This window comes from Ctenopharyngodon idella, chromosome 17 (assembly GCF_019924925.1).
Source record: "Ctenopharyngodon idella isolate HZGC_01 chromosome 17, HZGC01, whole genome shotgun sequence".
In the NCBI taxonomy this organism is placed as follows: domain Eukaryota; kingdom Metazoa; phylum Chordata; class Actinopteri; order Cypriniformes; family Xenocyprididae; genus Ctenopharyngodon; species Ctenopharyngodon idella.
This window is the reverse complement of record NC_067236.1, coordinates 35,059,950-35,074,047: the sequence shown is the minus strand read 5'-3', so window position 1 is coordinate 35,074,047 and position 14,098 is coordinate 35,059,950. Positions and strand designations below refer to the sequence as shown.

General features: G+C 35.7%; 1 protein-coding gene and 1 pseudogene across 11 annotated transcripts in view; one reads left to right on the top strand and one right to left on the bottom strand.

The window, feature by feature from the left end:
• The window catches only part of LOC127499176 (protein NLRC5-like), a 784,214-nt gene that overhangs the window by 511,332 nt on the left and 258,784 nt on the right, over positions 1-14,098 (top strand). For all 11 annotated transcript variants that reach the window (XM_051869371.1, XM_051869366.1, XM_051869364.1 and 8 more), the window contains one exon: positions 3,053-3,226. In XM_051869371.1, coding sequence (XP_051725331.1) covers positions 3,053-3,226 — 174 coding nt within the window. The remainder of the gene's footprint in view (positions 1-3,052; positions 3,227-14,098) is intronic.
• Positions 1-14,098, bottom strand: part of LOC127499183 (tetratricopeptide repeat protein 8-like) — a 370,710-nt pseudogene that overhangs the window by 246,173 nt on the left and 110,439 nt on the right.

Below are 14,098 nucleotides of genomic sequence, written 5' to 3'. Positions count from 1 at the left end.
CTGACTATGACCTTGTTAATATGTAACTGCAAACATATTTGGTCCTTTATCTTTGCAAAAAAACATTTTCATTTAAAATTGAGAATTTCAGTTTCATCAAATGTTTCAAAAGTAACCCGACAGAACAAACTTGAATTGTTTAGAATATTTTTTTTGTCAATGTCAATTTATTTTATAAAACATTTTTCAACAGTATGAACAATATAAAAACTAAATTAAATTAAATTAGCATAATATAAATTCTCAACATAGTGTAACAGTCATGTTTCCAATCCAGCTGTTTTTATACATAAATTCAAAATATAAATTCATAAAAACATCTGAATGGAAACACTGCAAATTCATAGGTGGATGTGGAAAAGCTAAGGTATGGCTAAAAACTAAATGTGACTATGGTAAATGTAAACAGATTGAGTGAATAAATGGTGACATACAGAAATCAGCAACAGATATGTCCAGAAACGCCCTCTCATGAACATCTGGCTGAATCAGACCTCTGTCTGTCTTTCTGACCCTCACTCTTGGCATATTCTGCTAGTATAATATGACATAAACATGTTTTAATAAATGCTGCACCGCAGAGAAAGCCACCACATTAGCAGAGGGACAAAAGAAACAAGTGTTACTTTCATCCCAACAGGAACTCCTGACATTTAAACCCGATTTACTTTCATACTGAAAAATTCTGAGAAGTTAAACTTCAGGATGTTACAGCACTAAATAACCTGTAGATTGATCATTATTGTGACACATGAAATGAGAAACACAACTTGTAATTAGAAAAAAATGTACCGCTTCAGCAGTTTATTTACCGTATTCGAAAACTGCTTTCCGGTCCTAACCGCGGGAAACAATGATGAAATCACATGATGTTTGGCAGCTCCGTCAAGGGTTGCGTGCTGAACGTGTCTTAACTTGGAACGCAAATGTAGTCAGAGCTCTGAGAAAATTGCTTTGTTACTTTCGTCCCGCGTTACTTTCGTCCCGGTTCTCCTCTAATAATCACACAATTTTACAGTAACCCTCTAGCGGCAGTTGCACAGAACTTTGAAATTGGTCGTGAAGCAACCGTTACCCTCGCCATGGTAAACCGAACGATTTTAATGAATGTAACGTTAATGCATGTATGAATATATCCACACAAAGCAAATGAGCCTCAATACATCTAAAATAAAAACATAGTAGATTTTATAGAGCTAATTAATATAAAAATGTATTTAATAATTATAAAAAAAAAATTCTGACCTAATTATTAATAATAACTGCCATTTTACAGAAATAGTGTTTACAGAATAATGCGAAAGTGTTAAAATATAGAGAATGAGGAGTTACGTCATGATGTTTTCACTCCGCGTTGCATTTTGGGAAGGCGCCGCCATATTAGCAGGATACGGTATCTGTTGCTATGGTAACCTCGACTGCAGCCCGAGATAAAGACCAACAGAGAGAGAGAGAGAGCAGAATAATTTAATAAATAAATTACAGCGCAGTTTTATGGGAAGAAATGGAGAAGGAGAAGGTGAAAGGAAAGGGGAGAGATTCAGGAGAGATTAAATAACAGCGCCGAGCAGCGTCATTTAGAGAAAATGCTTGACATTAACAGCATCGAGCCGTACGACCTGCCAGCTACAGAACTGATGAAATGATGCTTATCTGATGCTTAACATCCCAACAGACTATCTAAAAGTGAACGAGTCTTTACTTTATAGAATGTACAGTAGAAATAAAGAAGAAGAAAGTAACAGAATTGCTCAGGGCAGCCACTGGTCAAATGAGTCCCCTATGCTGAACTTCAGTTGCCTTCTTGGTTGAAATCTCTTTCTGGGGGTGGGTGGGGTGTTGATGGTGCCCATAGAGGGTGGGATGGTGTCCCTTAGTTAGTGCCCTACACAGACCACATATTCAGCGTATATGGAACAGTGGTAGAGGAATCGGTGTAGTAAAAGCTTTACATGAATTTAAATGAAATTGCTGCCATTGATCAACAAAGGAATTGTGATATAAAAACTATATGAATTGAGAGAAAAAAAGTAAGAATTGTGAGATAAAAAGTCACAATTGCCTTTTTATTTTCTATTCATGGCAGAAATAAGCTTTCATAGGTTCATCATGTGTAAAAGAGGAAAACTATAGAGACGCACAATCCAGCACACAATCTTACTCCTCTCCCCTAACTCTTCTTCTCCCTTGTCCTGATCCAACTCTTCTCCTCCTTCATCTATTCCTCTCCCTCACCCAGACATTTTTTCTCTCTCTGCTCCTCTGTGTTGTTCTTCATCCACACTGAACAATGAGTCTGTGTCTATTTTACTGTATGTCCATGTAATGAAAGAGCTTCAACATCTGATTATTCTTCCAACTGAGATTAGAATCTGCTATTTCTCAATATTTCTCAATATCTGCTAATTATAAATGCTTATCAATTGTTTCAGTATTTGTTTTCTAGATTTTTTCAATACTTTTGAGCTGCTGTTGGTACAGAAGTAGGTTTTATACTATATTTATAGATTGTAACATTGGGTCTTCATTTCTGTCATGCTGTGTTTAAGCATTTGTAAATAAGATCAGAAAGAAATTTAAGCCTTCTAGAAACATGTTAATTGACTGCATTTTGTGTGAAAACGACATGAATTATGGTAAGGTCACAACAGACGGATGTTGTGCTAATTGTGTTTAGAGTTTTGAAAATGTGATACAGATTGGAGAAAAGTGTGTTAGAAATTGAAAAAAAAACATGAATAGAAGAACATGAAGAACATGAATTCATCCTTAATGACCATCACATCCATCTTTTTTCTGTGATCATCTTTCCATATTATTTAATGTGATAATTTGTTAACATAATTTCTTATATTCAGTTTTTATATTAGCTTTCCCTCTCACTCAAACACACACACACACACACACACACACACACACACACACACACACAAACGTAGTAAAACTCATATCAAACATGGGGATTTGTGCTTTTGTTTTGGTTTCTTTTTAATAATGAAGTTTCTGTTGATCTGATCTGAGAGAGTGAAGAGTGTGTCATTGTTCTCTACAGGTTGATGGATTGTGGTGTCACAGATGAAGGTTGTGCTGCTCTGGCTTCAGCTCTGAGATCAAACCCCTCACACCTGAGACAACTGGATCTGTCTGGGAATAAACTAGGAGACTCGGGAGTGAAGATGATTTCTGCTGTGCTGGAGAATCCTCACTGTAAACTGGAGGATCTGAGGTAAGATCATCTCTACCATAAAGACTGGAAGTGAATAAGGATTAATATGTAGATAGTGCATACAAAATATCCTTTGGCATAAACCCCATCCGGCGGTTCAGTGACAGATTCCTGCTTGAACCGTCAGATCCTGCCGGCAGTAGAAGGAAGGGGTGAGGAGTCTACCTGAAAAAAAGAAAATTTAGATCTAAATATATTATTATCCTGCAAAAGAAAGTAAAACTAACAGTTTGTAGGGGAATTTTACAGTTAAAGACCCAAAAGACCAGATATGATGAATAAAGACCCGGAGTCAGAGTTAAAAAAATAATAAATTGAAGATAATTTTACTGAAGAATAGTTTGCAGTTTCATCAGCAGAAGCCAGCTTCAAGTCTCACAAGGAGTTTGTAGGCCGCTCTGCGTACATTCACATTTCCACAACAATTATACTCTAACAGAGTCAACTAACTACGTCATTACTTCAGGTTGAATGATTCTGATTGGCTAAGAAAAATAGACAAATTTGGTAATCTTCCACACATGGACAGATAGTCAGAAGCATATCTCCATTCGTCACGATGCTGACGAGGGGACCCTGGATTTAGGCACTGGATGTCCTTTTGGGGTCATGACATGGCGTCTGCTGGTCTCAAGAAGAGTGCCAGTTGTCCACCAGTACAAAGGACCTGCACAGAACACTTAGCGCACATACACAGATACACATGATTCACAGCTTCTTCAAGGTTGAAGTTGATCTGAGCTCTGCTCTGAGCAGGAAACTTTCCCAAAACATACTGATAACATGTTCTTTTCTCTCAGTGAGAGGTACAGACAATATTCAAAATTATTTTCTAGTGTTTGAAAAGGAAAAGAAATGCTTTAACATACGTTGAAGAAGTCATTCAAATAATTTAACAGAAAGATAAATGTTGGTTAATAACTTAAAAGATATATATTAAAGCGGCAGTGGATTCCAGAATCCACCCCTTCAGTCCCCCTTAAAGGCCAATGTGGAGTCCTAAACACCACATCTGGTCTAACAATTTAGGCCGCTTCAAAATTTTACATTGTTGACCCATGCTCCCCTGGCAGGTTAAAATGGTATAAAATAGACAATAGGTTTTCTGTTGAAGGACTTAACTAGAACAGAATATTCTACAGAGCACGTAGTGCATTATTGACCTTCAGTCCTTACACATATTTGTCTTTACATCAATCCTGGCTATTTGGTTTATCATCAAATTCCTTGACTACAAAACAAATACATATTTATTCTCTGGAAGCCGGGCTAAACGAGTAAGCACTGTTACTGCATTCCTGGCATGGGCCAGACCCTCAGTCACTCCTCAGATACTAAATACAGACATTTCCTGTAATCATAAACACCAGGATATATACACTGGTTTTTAGAAAACTATAATTTCCAATTTATTATATAATACAAGAAGATGGATCGTAAATCCACTCCTTTCACTATACCCCTTATAGATAATTTTTAAAGATTAAAAACAAACTTGTGGTCTAACTCAAAATAAACGTTAAAAATAAATAAGACCCATCATAATCCATCCAAGTACTTTAAGTCTCTTAAATCATCCTTCAGTTTACAGTCTATAGACATATCATGTACCACCTTAACTGCAGAACATCTTTTAAATCTCTTTTTTTTTAAAAAACACCTTTAAAAATAAAAAGAAAAGAAAACAAATTTACATGACCATTTCAATTATCATTTTCAATAAAACAGAGAATTGTTACTTTTACGTAATAACCCTTTTGTTAAGATTTCTTTTCACAACAGATCCATTATAGCCCATAAAAAAAATAAAAAAAATAAATAAATACATAAACCTAAACTTTTTAATTATTTTTAATCCGAAACTCAATTTTCACAACATTTGACAGTACTCAGACCATGTCAACAGTACAGCATTCAAAATCAAATAATTAAGACTTCCTTTAAAGTCAGTTTTAAACTCAAATGTCTTGTCAATTATAACTGCTTAGGCTAAATGACCAAAATCTTAACCCTCTTCTTTGGCAGTGATACTTATCATCTCATTAGATTTGCCACTGCACCAAAATCATAAACATAAACACAAACGGACAGATTTTTTTTTTAATATAATTTTCCATATCACTTATAAATTATACAAATTTGTGCTATAAGACATTATCTTTAAAGCTGTTTTTTGAAACAGTTTTACATCTTTTTTTTCATCACATTAATTTCAACTGCTTTACTTTTTGTTATAATTTTGTCACGGTATTTCTCTATCAAATTGTTAGTCTGTAGATCCAAAAATATATTATCATTGTCTCAGTCCTATTATTATCTCTACTGTTTTGCAGAAACCAAAGTATTATTTTACTCAAATCTCAACCCCTAGGTTACACAGACAGCCTTATAGCTGCTTTCTCCTTCAACCCTTATTACATAAATTGTATTTCTCTAGACATCTAATGTCATGCATCCATTTAATGGATGAAAAATAAAACTTTTATCAGTTATATTCACTCCTCCTTTGTTTGCCCACCGGCCTTCCATAAATTTGAGGGGTTTCTCTGGATAATTTACTAGTGACTTAGCCAATGTGTCACTTTGTCTCTGCCGTCAAATCTTATAACGTTTACGTTTATCATTCTGATCAAACAAAGAAGACAGTGTATAAATTTAGACCCTCAGTTGAATTTAGACAAGGGTTTTTAACCCATGGACGGCAATCTTCAATTCCACAATTCCAATTTATATATAAATGTTCTTAAACATACAAATCCAGAGAGTAATTCAAATCAACATCATAAATGACAAAAGTCATAATTACCATTAGCAGACAGAGCTGGATATCCAATCCACTTAAAGCTCGTCCCATGTTCTGTATCGTCTTTTCATAAGATTCAGTCCGAAATATCGACTTGTCAAAATTTGTCGTTTCACTTAACCCATCTGTAATGATAAAACACTCATTCCAGAGGTTAATGACAGATACACACTGAGGACAGAATATTTCCCCAAACTAACACATACAAAACATAAAGTTCAGCCACCATCACACACACTCACACGAATATGAACCGCTCATTGTCAAGGTTTACTTTTTGTTTTAATTCTAAAAACATATTTAAACTTTTCCTGTAGGTTTTACTCTTATTCAGTCTCAAAGCATGTCTCTTCACTATAATTTGTTTTTAGAAACGTCAGCTGGGTTGTTTTCGTTCTAATCTCATTGCTTTGTTTAAGCTTTAGCAGGCTGATAACAGACAGACAGAGTACCATCCTTGCCTCCACCCCAGCAGTCTCTCTCTCTTACTGCACAAATAATCTTTTCAACAGAATCACAAGACTAATTTAGACAGAATGTAATGTTAAATTCATTACTATATACAGAATAATCATTAACCAATTTTAAAAGGAAAATGTATATTGTTCAAATAAAAATCATTACCACAATCTAAAATATTTTATTCTAGGAGGTTATCTTGTTTAAATGTTGAATTCACTTAACTTTCTCTTGAATCTGCAAAAGCAGTCTTCATCTTTAACCACCACCATGCCTTAGAATTATCCTATGCCATGTCTAATGACCTGCAGGAGTAAAACTATAATATAGACACATTAGTTCAAAATAAACACAGCCTCACGGATTCAGGGATTCATAGTACTGCTGAATCTGAAACTTCTATACAGTTCTTGCCAATAGAGCAACCAACATCATGTTAATAAATTTTGCTATTTTCTCCCCAGAAATTACGGACAATCACCTCATGGTCTCAGTCGGCTCTTGAAAGCTCATTCCCATCAGCTCTTTATCAATAATCTTCTTTTCCTCAGGGTCTTGTCCCCTGACATAGTTGCTTGTCACAATGAAAAACAAGCCATCCTAGGAATGCGGTTTCTGGTGAGTGGTACAGAGGAACATTTTTGGGTCAGACTGCTGTACCTTTCACAGGTCATCCTCCCTTAATGATGCTGCTGGCCTCACAGACATCCGCTCCACTCTCATACCCATCTCACATTAAACACCTCCCTTCAGGGTAGATGCCCAGTGGCGGCGGTGACCCCCTGCCTTAGGTTGTCCCCTGTCTGGCCAAAGAGGATCTTACCCGTCATTGAGAAATCACCTCGTGCACACTGGTAACCGCTCTTTCCCATCATGAAATCTTTGACAGTTTTCTTCAACAGAATCAGGTGTTTTCTGGAGCTTAGGGAAGTTGCATTCAAGAGCCACCAGAGCCATTGGACTGCCTAATAGTCTTAAAACATGGAGACAGGTTAATGACAGCAGTATTTAATCACTAAAATCCATGAGACATCTCTGTAGCAGCAACATAAAAATGCTGAGATTATACTCAGTGAATTTAGTTTTCACAATTGTCCATTCAGTGTAGTGTTCTGCTACATCTGTAACTCGAGCCATCGGCCCTGCACATGGTGGTGACTAGGATGAGACAAAAAAGTTACTGGTCATAGAATAAATTCGTCAAAATAGTCACTTCTATCATTCAAGGTCTGTATTACCATTTTAAAGACCTCTTTATACTCATTGAGTTTTCCTTTGACAAATTTGACAACTAATTGCCCTCTTCATGGCAATCATTTCTTTTAACATCTCTGTGTCCATGATTTTCAACTGAGACACTGTGCTTCACTATAAATAGCTTGTTATCACTTATGACACAAGCTCAGATAGCAGCTTTTAGCTGACTTTGAATGACAGAAAGGGAGACTCTTGAGGCATTCAGGACTGGTACACTGCATTTTCATAAACCTGTAACATCAAACTTTACCTATATCTTGTAACTCTGGCCCAGCTTAAGACTTTGCCAGATTTGACATGCTTTATATTTGTCATTTACCCACATATCAGGGAATTTAGAAATTACAATCAGGTCGAGTCTCTGTGAAACTGGCAATCCCATTTTTGCCATTTAAACCCTTTATGTCACTTTGACCATCAAAAACTAAATATTTAGAACTTGGAGGTCATACATCATTTTAGTTATTTACACTACAAAACATACTTGAGACGGTTCAAATATTTTTCCATAAAGTGAAACTTTCAGAACATCCAATCGTCCCTTTATATATTTTTGTAACTCACGTTTTAGATTTATTGTCTGTAATTTTACATTAACCTGTATTTGTCCATTCAATATAAAACGTATTATTATAGATATTTCCTTCAAAAGGAATTCCTTAAGACTACAATCTTATGACCTTATTGTTATCTCATGTTCTTTCTCAGTTTCACAAGCCCATTCTCAGACAGAGTGGAAGTCTCTTTTTTTGTTCCTTTTCTTTCTTTTGTTTACAATATTTGCGAATATGGCCAAGTTTCCCACACTGTCTACACCTTTTAGGTGGGCATTTACAATTAAAGGCGAGATGGCCCTGCTGACCACAATTAAAACACTCCATGTCATCTTTATCACATTGGGTAATCAGATTGAACCATCCCTCAGTTACTTCTGGGATTTTTCCATCAGGGGTTAATGGTACCCCGCCCATTTTACAAATCCATGAATAAGCACAAACAGCTAAAAATGTGAATTTTTCTGGTTCTTTCTTTGTTTGTAGCCAGTCAAGTTGTTGTTTAACTTTCCAATCAGAATCAAAACCCTGACTAACCATTTTCTTAATTAGTTCAACAAATTTCTTTTAAGTGAGAGCTTCAGAGCAGATCTGCTTACAGCGTTTGCTCTCTTCTGTCTCATTATCTGTATCTGGACTGATCAAGTTTCAAAATTTGTCAGCCATATCTTAGTCAAAGTTAATACTCACCTGAAAGAGATGGCAGCGGCGATCTTTGAACAACACAGCTTTGGCTTCTGCGTGATGAAACTGCAAAGTATACTCCAAAATCACAGTTACATATACTGGTCCAATCCAATTAGGGTCACAATCTTTATTTTCGTCAGGATCGTTCCTGATGCATCCTTGACCAAACAACCCCATCCCTATCTGTATTTTGTCATATTTAACTAAAAGCTTAATCTCTAACTTCCTGAATCACTAAATTCGGGGCGCCCCTGTCTGAATGGAAGAGTCGGAGAAGTTTGGTTCATGAGACACTAGTAGCAAACCGGCTTACTAGTGACCTCCTACCCTTCAATAGGAAGGAGTTATTTCAACACCTTCTGCCTCTGGCTTCCAGTGTTCCTCCAACACCTTAATGGAGTGGAGTTATCACCCACCATCTCTCTCTGATGGCGTGACACCAGCCTGTATCCAATGATCTGGTGTACCACACTCACGTCTGAGTGTGTACGTAAACTCACCGTCTCACTTCCCAGTTCTCTCAACCCTTTCAACCAGACAGCCCTAACAAAATAATAAAACGGCTTCCTACCTTGTTTGTTGGTTAGTCGAGGATGTCACCGAAGAATGATTGCTCGCATTCACTCCACCATTAACTGTAGGGGAATTTTATAGTTAAAGACCCAAAAGACCAGATATGATGAATAAAGACCCGGAGTCAGAGTTAAAAAATAATAAATTGAAGATAATTTTACTGAAGAATAGTTTGCAGTTTCATCAGCAGAAGCCAGCTTCAAGTCTCACAAGGAGTTTGTAGGCCGCTCTGCGTACATTCACATTTCCACAACAATTATACTCTAACAGAGTCAACTAACTACGTCATTACTTCAGGTTGAATGATTCTGATTGGCTAAGAAAAATCTTCCACACATGGACAGATAGTCAGAAGCATATCTCCATTCATCACGATGCTGACGAGGGGACCCTGGATTTAGGCACTGGATGTCCTTTTGGGGTCATGACATGGCTTCTGCTGGTCTCAAGAAGAGTGCCAGTTGTCCACCAGTACAAAGGACCTGCACAGAACACTTAGCGCACATACACAGATACACATGATTCACAGCTTCTTCAAGGTTGAAGTTGATCTGAGCTCTGCTCTGAGCAGGAAACTTTCCCAAAACATACTGATAACATGTTCTTTTCTCTCAGTGAGAGGTACAGACAATATTCAAAATTATTTTCTAGTGTTTGAAAAGGAAAAGAAATGCTTTAACATACGTTGAAGAAGTCATTCAAATAATTTAACAGAAAGATAAAAGTTGGTTAATAACTTAAAAGATATATATTAAAGCGGCAGTGGATTCCAGAATCCACCCCTTCAAGTTAAATAAACCGAACAAACTACAAACCAGACAACAGACACAGGTTACAGTGAAGAGGGTTTAAAAAAACAAACAAACAAAAAAACACAAATATTTTGATGTAATTCAACTGATCTTGTAATGCTTGTTCAAACAGAGCACCCTTACAGAAGCGTGAGCATTGCCTCAAACTGTGTATCTGCAGCTGAAAAGAGGGAAGTGGAGTGTGGTTCACCTGAATCATTTTTACATGATTATCATGACCAAAATAAATCACGATAACAAAATATTTCGATATCTATAGAAATCTTGAAAAAAAAAAAAAAAAAATGCTATCAGTCAAATTGATCTTTATTTTATTTATTTATTCATTTATTGAAGAATCACACCATCGCATACAAAGGGAACAATTACACTTAATGACGACCAGTTTGAAATAACTTCCTTCTGTCAGTACTGAAAATCTGTACTTAAATACAAGTACTGTTACATTGCTGAATACTCAATTACGAGTAAAATTACTGGTGTCAAAAAGTACTGAAGTAAAAGTACAAAGTACTCTTCTCAAAAACTACTCAGAGTACTAGTTACTGGTTACTTTTTAGCTGGTGATATTTAATGAATTACTGTACCAATATATATTCAATCAAATCATAGATCTATGTAGAAAATAGCAAAGTTTTACCTTATTGACAAAGTACATGAATTAGTGGTCACGATACTGGAGTTTCTAACTTCAATACGATACCTTGAAAAATATCAATATTCAGTATCATTTTCAATACCATGGGGAAAACCGCAACATACTGTATACTGCCATATAGATATTTTAATATCTCAATTTTTGTCCATCCATTTTGTCAAGGCCATCATTATTTTCAAGCTTCAAAAAGCACAAGACTCGTTGTAACAGTAATCCATTTGAATGGAGCGGTTTAATTCAAGTCTTCTGAAGAGACACGTCCACTTTATATGATGAACAGATTTGAATTTAGGCTTTTGTTTACGTATTTAAACGTTGATTAATTACCATTACAATAATCTCACTTAAACATTTGTTCACTCTGTGTATTTGTCTTCACAATAGAGTAACTTTGTTGCAATAGCTTACATGCAGCACAAGGAAGATTGATTTCAAACTGACTTTCAAACTGAATTGAATTTACAAAAAAGACAAGTAAACATTAAATAAAAACAAATGAAACAAATTACCTTAATTCAGTTGAGGAATTCGAAATGCCAACACTGATTTTTTCATATACAGTGTGTCTTAAGAGCCATATAATATGTTTATTTGAATAAATCAAACATCAGAGGGGTTTGACCTGTAATGTCTGTACAATGTAGTGATGCAGTTACACAGACTAGGTTATTTATATGTGCAAATCATACAAATGCCTCATTCTGAAACATTTCTAACATTGTAAAGAAATTAAAGAGCCACCTTTGATATTTCAAAAGAGTTTCTGGTGCATTTCACTTACAGCCAATAAGATTTCCTGTATCATTTTTATCGGTCAGGCGTGGAGGTCTATTCTGATTGGTTGATAACTTTTGACAATGTTTAATCCAGGAGCAAAGAGAATTAAAGGGATAGTTCACCCCAAAATGAAAATCCGCTGTTGATCTACTCACCCTCAGACCATCAGAGATGAAAAATGTTGAAGGTGAATTCACAAGTGTGATGCATTAATTATATTGGTTTATTAGTAAATGTCATTATGTTTAACTTTGCTTATATATATTTTATGGAATGTCACCTACAGGGAAGTGACAGAAATTAACTTTACTTTAAGAGCCAATATTTGACCTCTTAAATTGATTTTCAGGGATATTTTCTAACCATTTTCTAACCAAAAGGGAATTTTTTACACTGCAGTTACAACAGCATTAAAAATGTTGAGATAATTTTTTTTTAATATAGAATTTTGAATATAGAAAAAAAAATGAGATGGGGAAAAATTAATTACGCTTTTAATTATGAAATTAAAACAGCCAGTAGGTGGCAGTAAATCACTGTCTTAATGAATGAGTCATAGAAGCATTCATTCAACTGATTCATTCAAAACGGCCGATTCATTCTGGAACGAAGCAAGTGACTGAATCACTGAATCACTGAACCGATTTGTTCAAAACTCCGGATTCATTCAGTAAGGAAACACCACTGTGTGTTGGTGCTGCAGAGACACATGCCTCTTTTGCTGTGGCTTGTGTGAGATATTGTCGTTGGGAGAAAAAGAGCAAAAACAGAGAATATTGACAATATTATGTCTAAAATGTCACTATAATATTAACTTTTAGTTCACTGAACTATTGTATAAAATTAATATCACATTAGCAGCCGTGCTAATATTCTGGAAATATTGCTTAAATATCATATAGTAAATATAAAAAGCTCATACTAGGGCCATTTTGCACCATATCTTGAATTTTGGCTGCATTTTATTAATTCTGGTGTCATTTCTAATAATGTCTGATCCTGCTTTAGAAAGAGCGAAATATTTGGCATTAAAGCACAATGATTTACAATAAAACGTGCCAAATGTCAGCGAATTTACATTACGTTAATTATAAAACATGCCATCATTAATTATCATTTTAATCTATTGACAACCTTAAGCTACAATTGAAAAATAAATTGTATAAAGCCATGCTGTTTTGACCATTTTTTTCTCTCTAGATTTAGTCAAATTAACTAACGAACAGGTTCGCTTACATGGCTTTCCTTTTTGAAGTTGGAGGTTGTGATGGTCGTGTCCGATCGATATCCCTTAACAGTTTTTATGCTGCAAATCTCCTTTTATAAATATTGTCCATTTCGAAGTGTTTATATTCAACAGAAACAATGTTGGGAGATTTTCTTCTTCCCTCTGTATTTAGCGCACTCACCGCACTGTATGTTTTTTCTGTGCTTTTGCAGCGTCACGTGATTGAGCAAACTCTGACCTCGCTGGTTCTGTAGCTTATTTTGTTCATCAACTGATGTTGTGATGAGGTCACACTTTACTTTAGGATCCAATTCCTACTGCTTATTAATAGTTAGTAAGGTATTGGATATGTTAAGATATTAAGATTAAGCGGTCATAGTGTTTGAACTATACCATGGACTTTGGGGGAAGCCCCAAAGTATTCGTGTATTCGTGCGCTTGCGCGTGCCTCAAAAGAGGGCTTACAATGAGTTACAAAAATACATAACAGCTTTATGCAAGCACTATATAGGATAAATCACTATACAGGATTTAGCCTATTATACATTATCGACACGAATTGATAGGTGAAACAACAAACAGCCACCCACAAATAGTCTATAAACAAAGCATCAGGCTGTCTTTGAGTTCACAAGAACAACGGTTAAAGTTACTCGTCAGGCTACAGAAGAATACCAGAATTCCTCTGTTAAATTAGGTCTAATACATCGAGTCACGCAGAGCTATAACAACCCAAACACATAATTGCGAATAACATGCCTCACCTTAACACAGGCCTGGGATCAGCTTTCTTTGCTGTTCGAGTTAACATGTACTAAACATGAGTGGATTTTGCACCGCAGCGCCCCCACACCTTGATGCTCATGACAAGAATAGCATGTATATGTTTATTGAAATGATATTTTTGCAATTTTACACATAATAATCCACGATGATCACATTACACAAAACTGAAATTGCACGTCAAAATAACACGTCAATATTTTTTGAGATCCCCCAAAACTTCACAAATCATGTTTTTAGGGGAGCCCATGTCTTATTAAGGGGAGCCGAGCTCCCCCTAG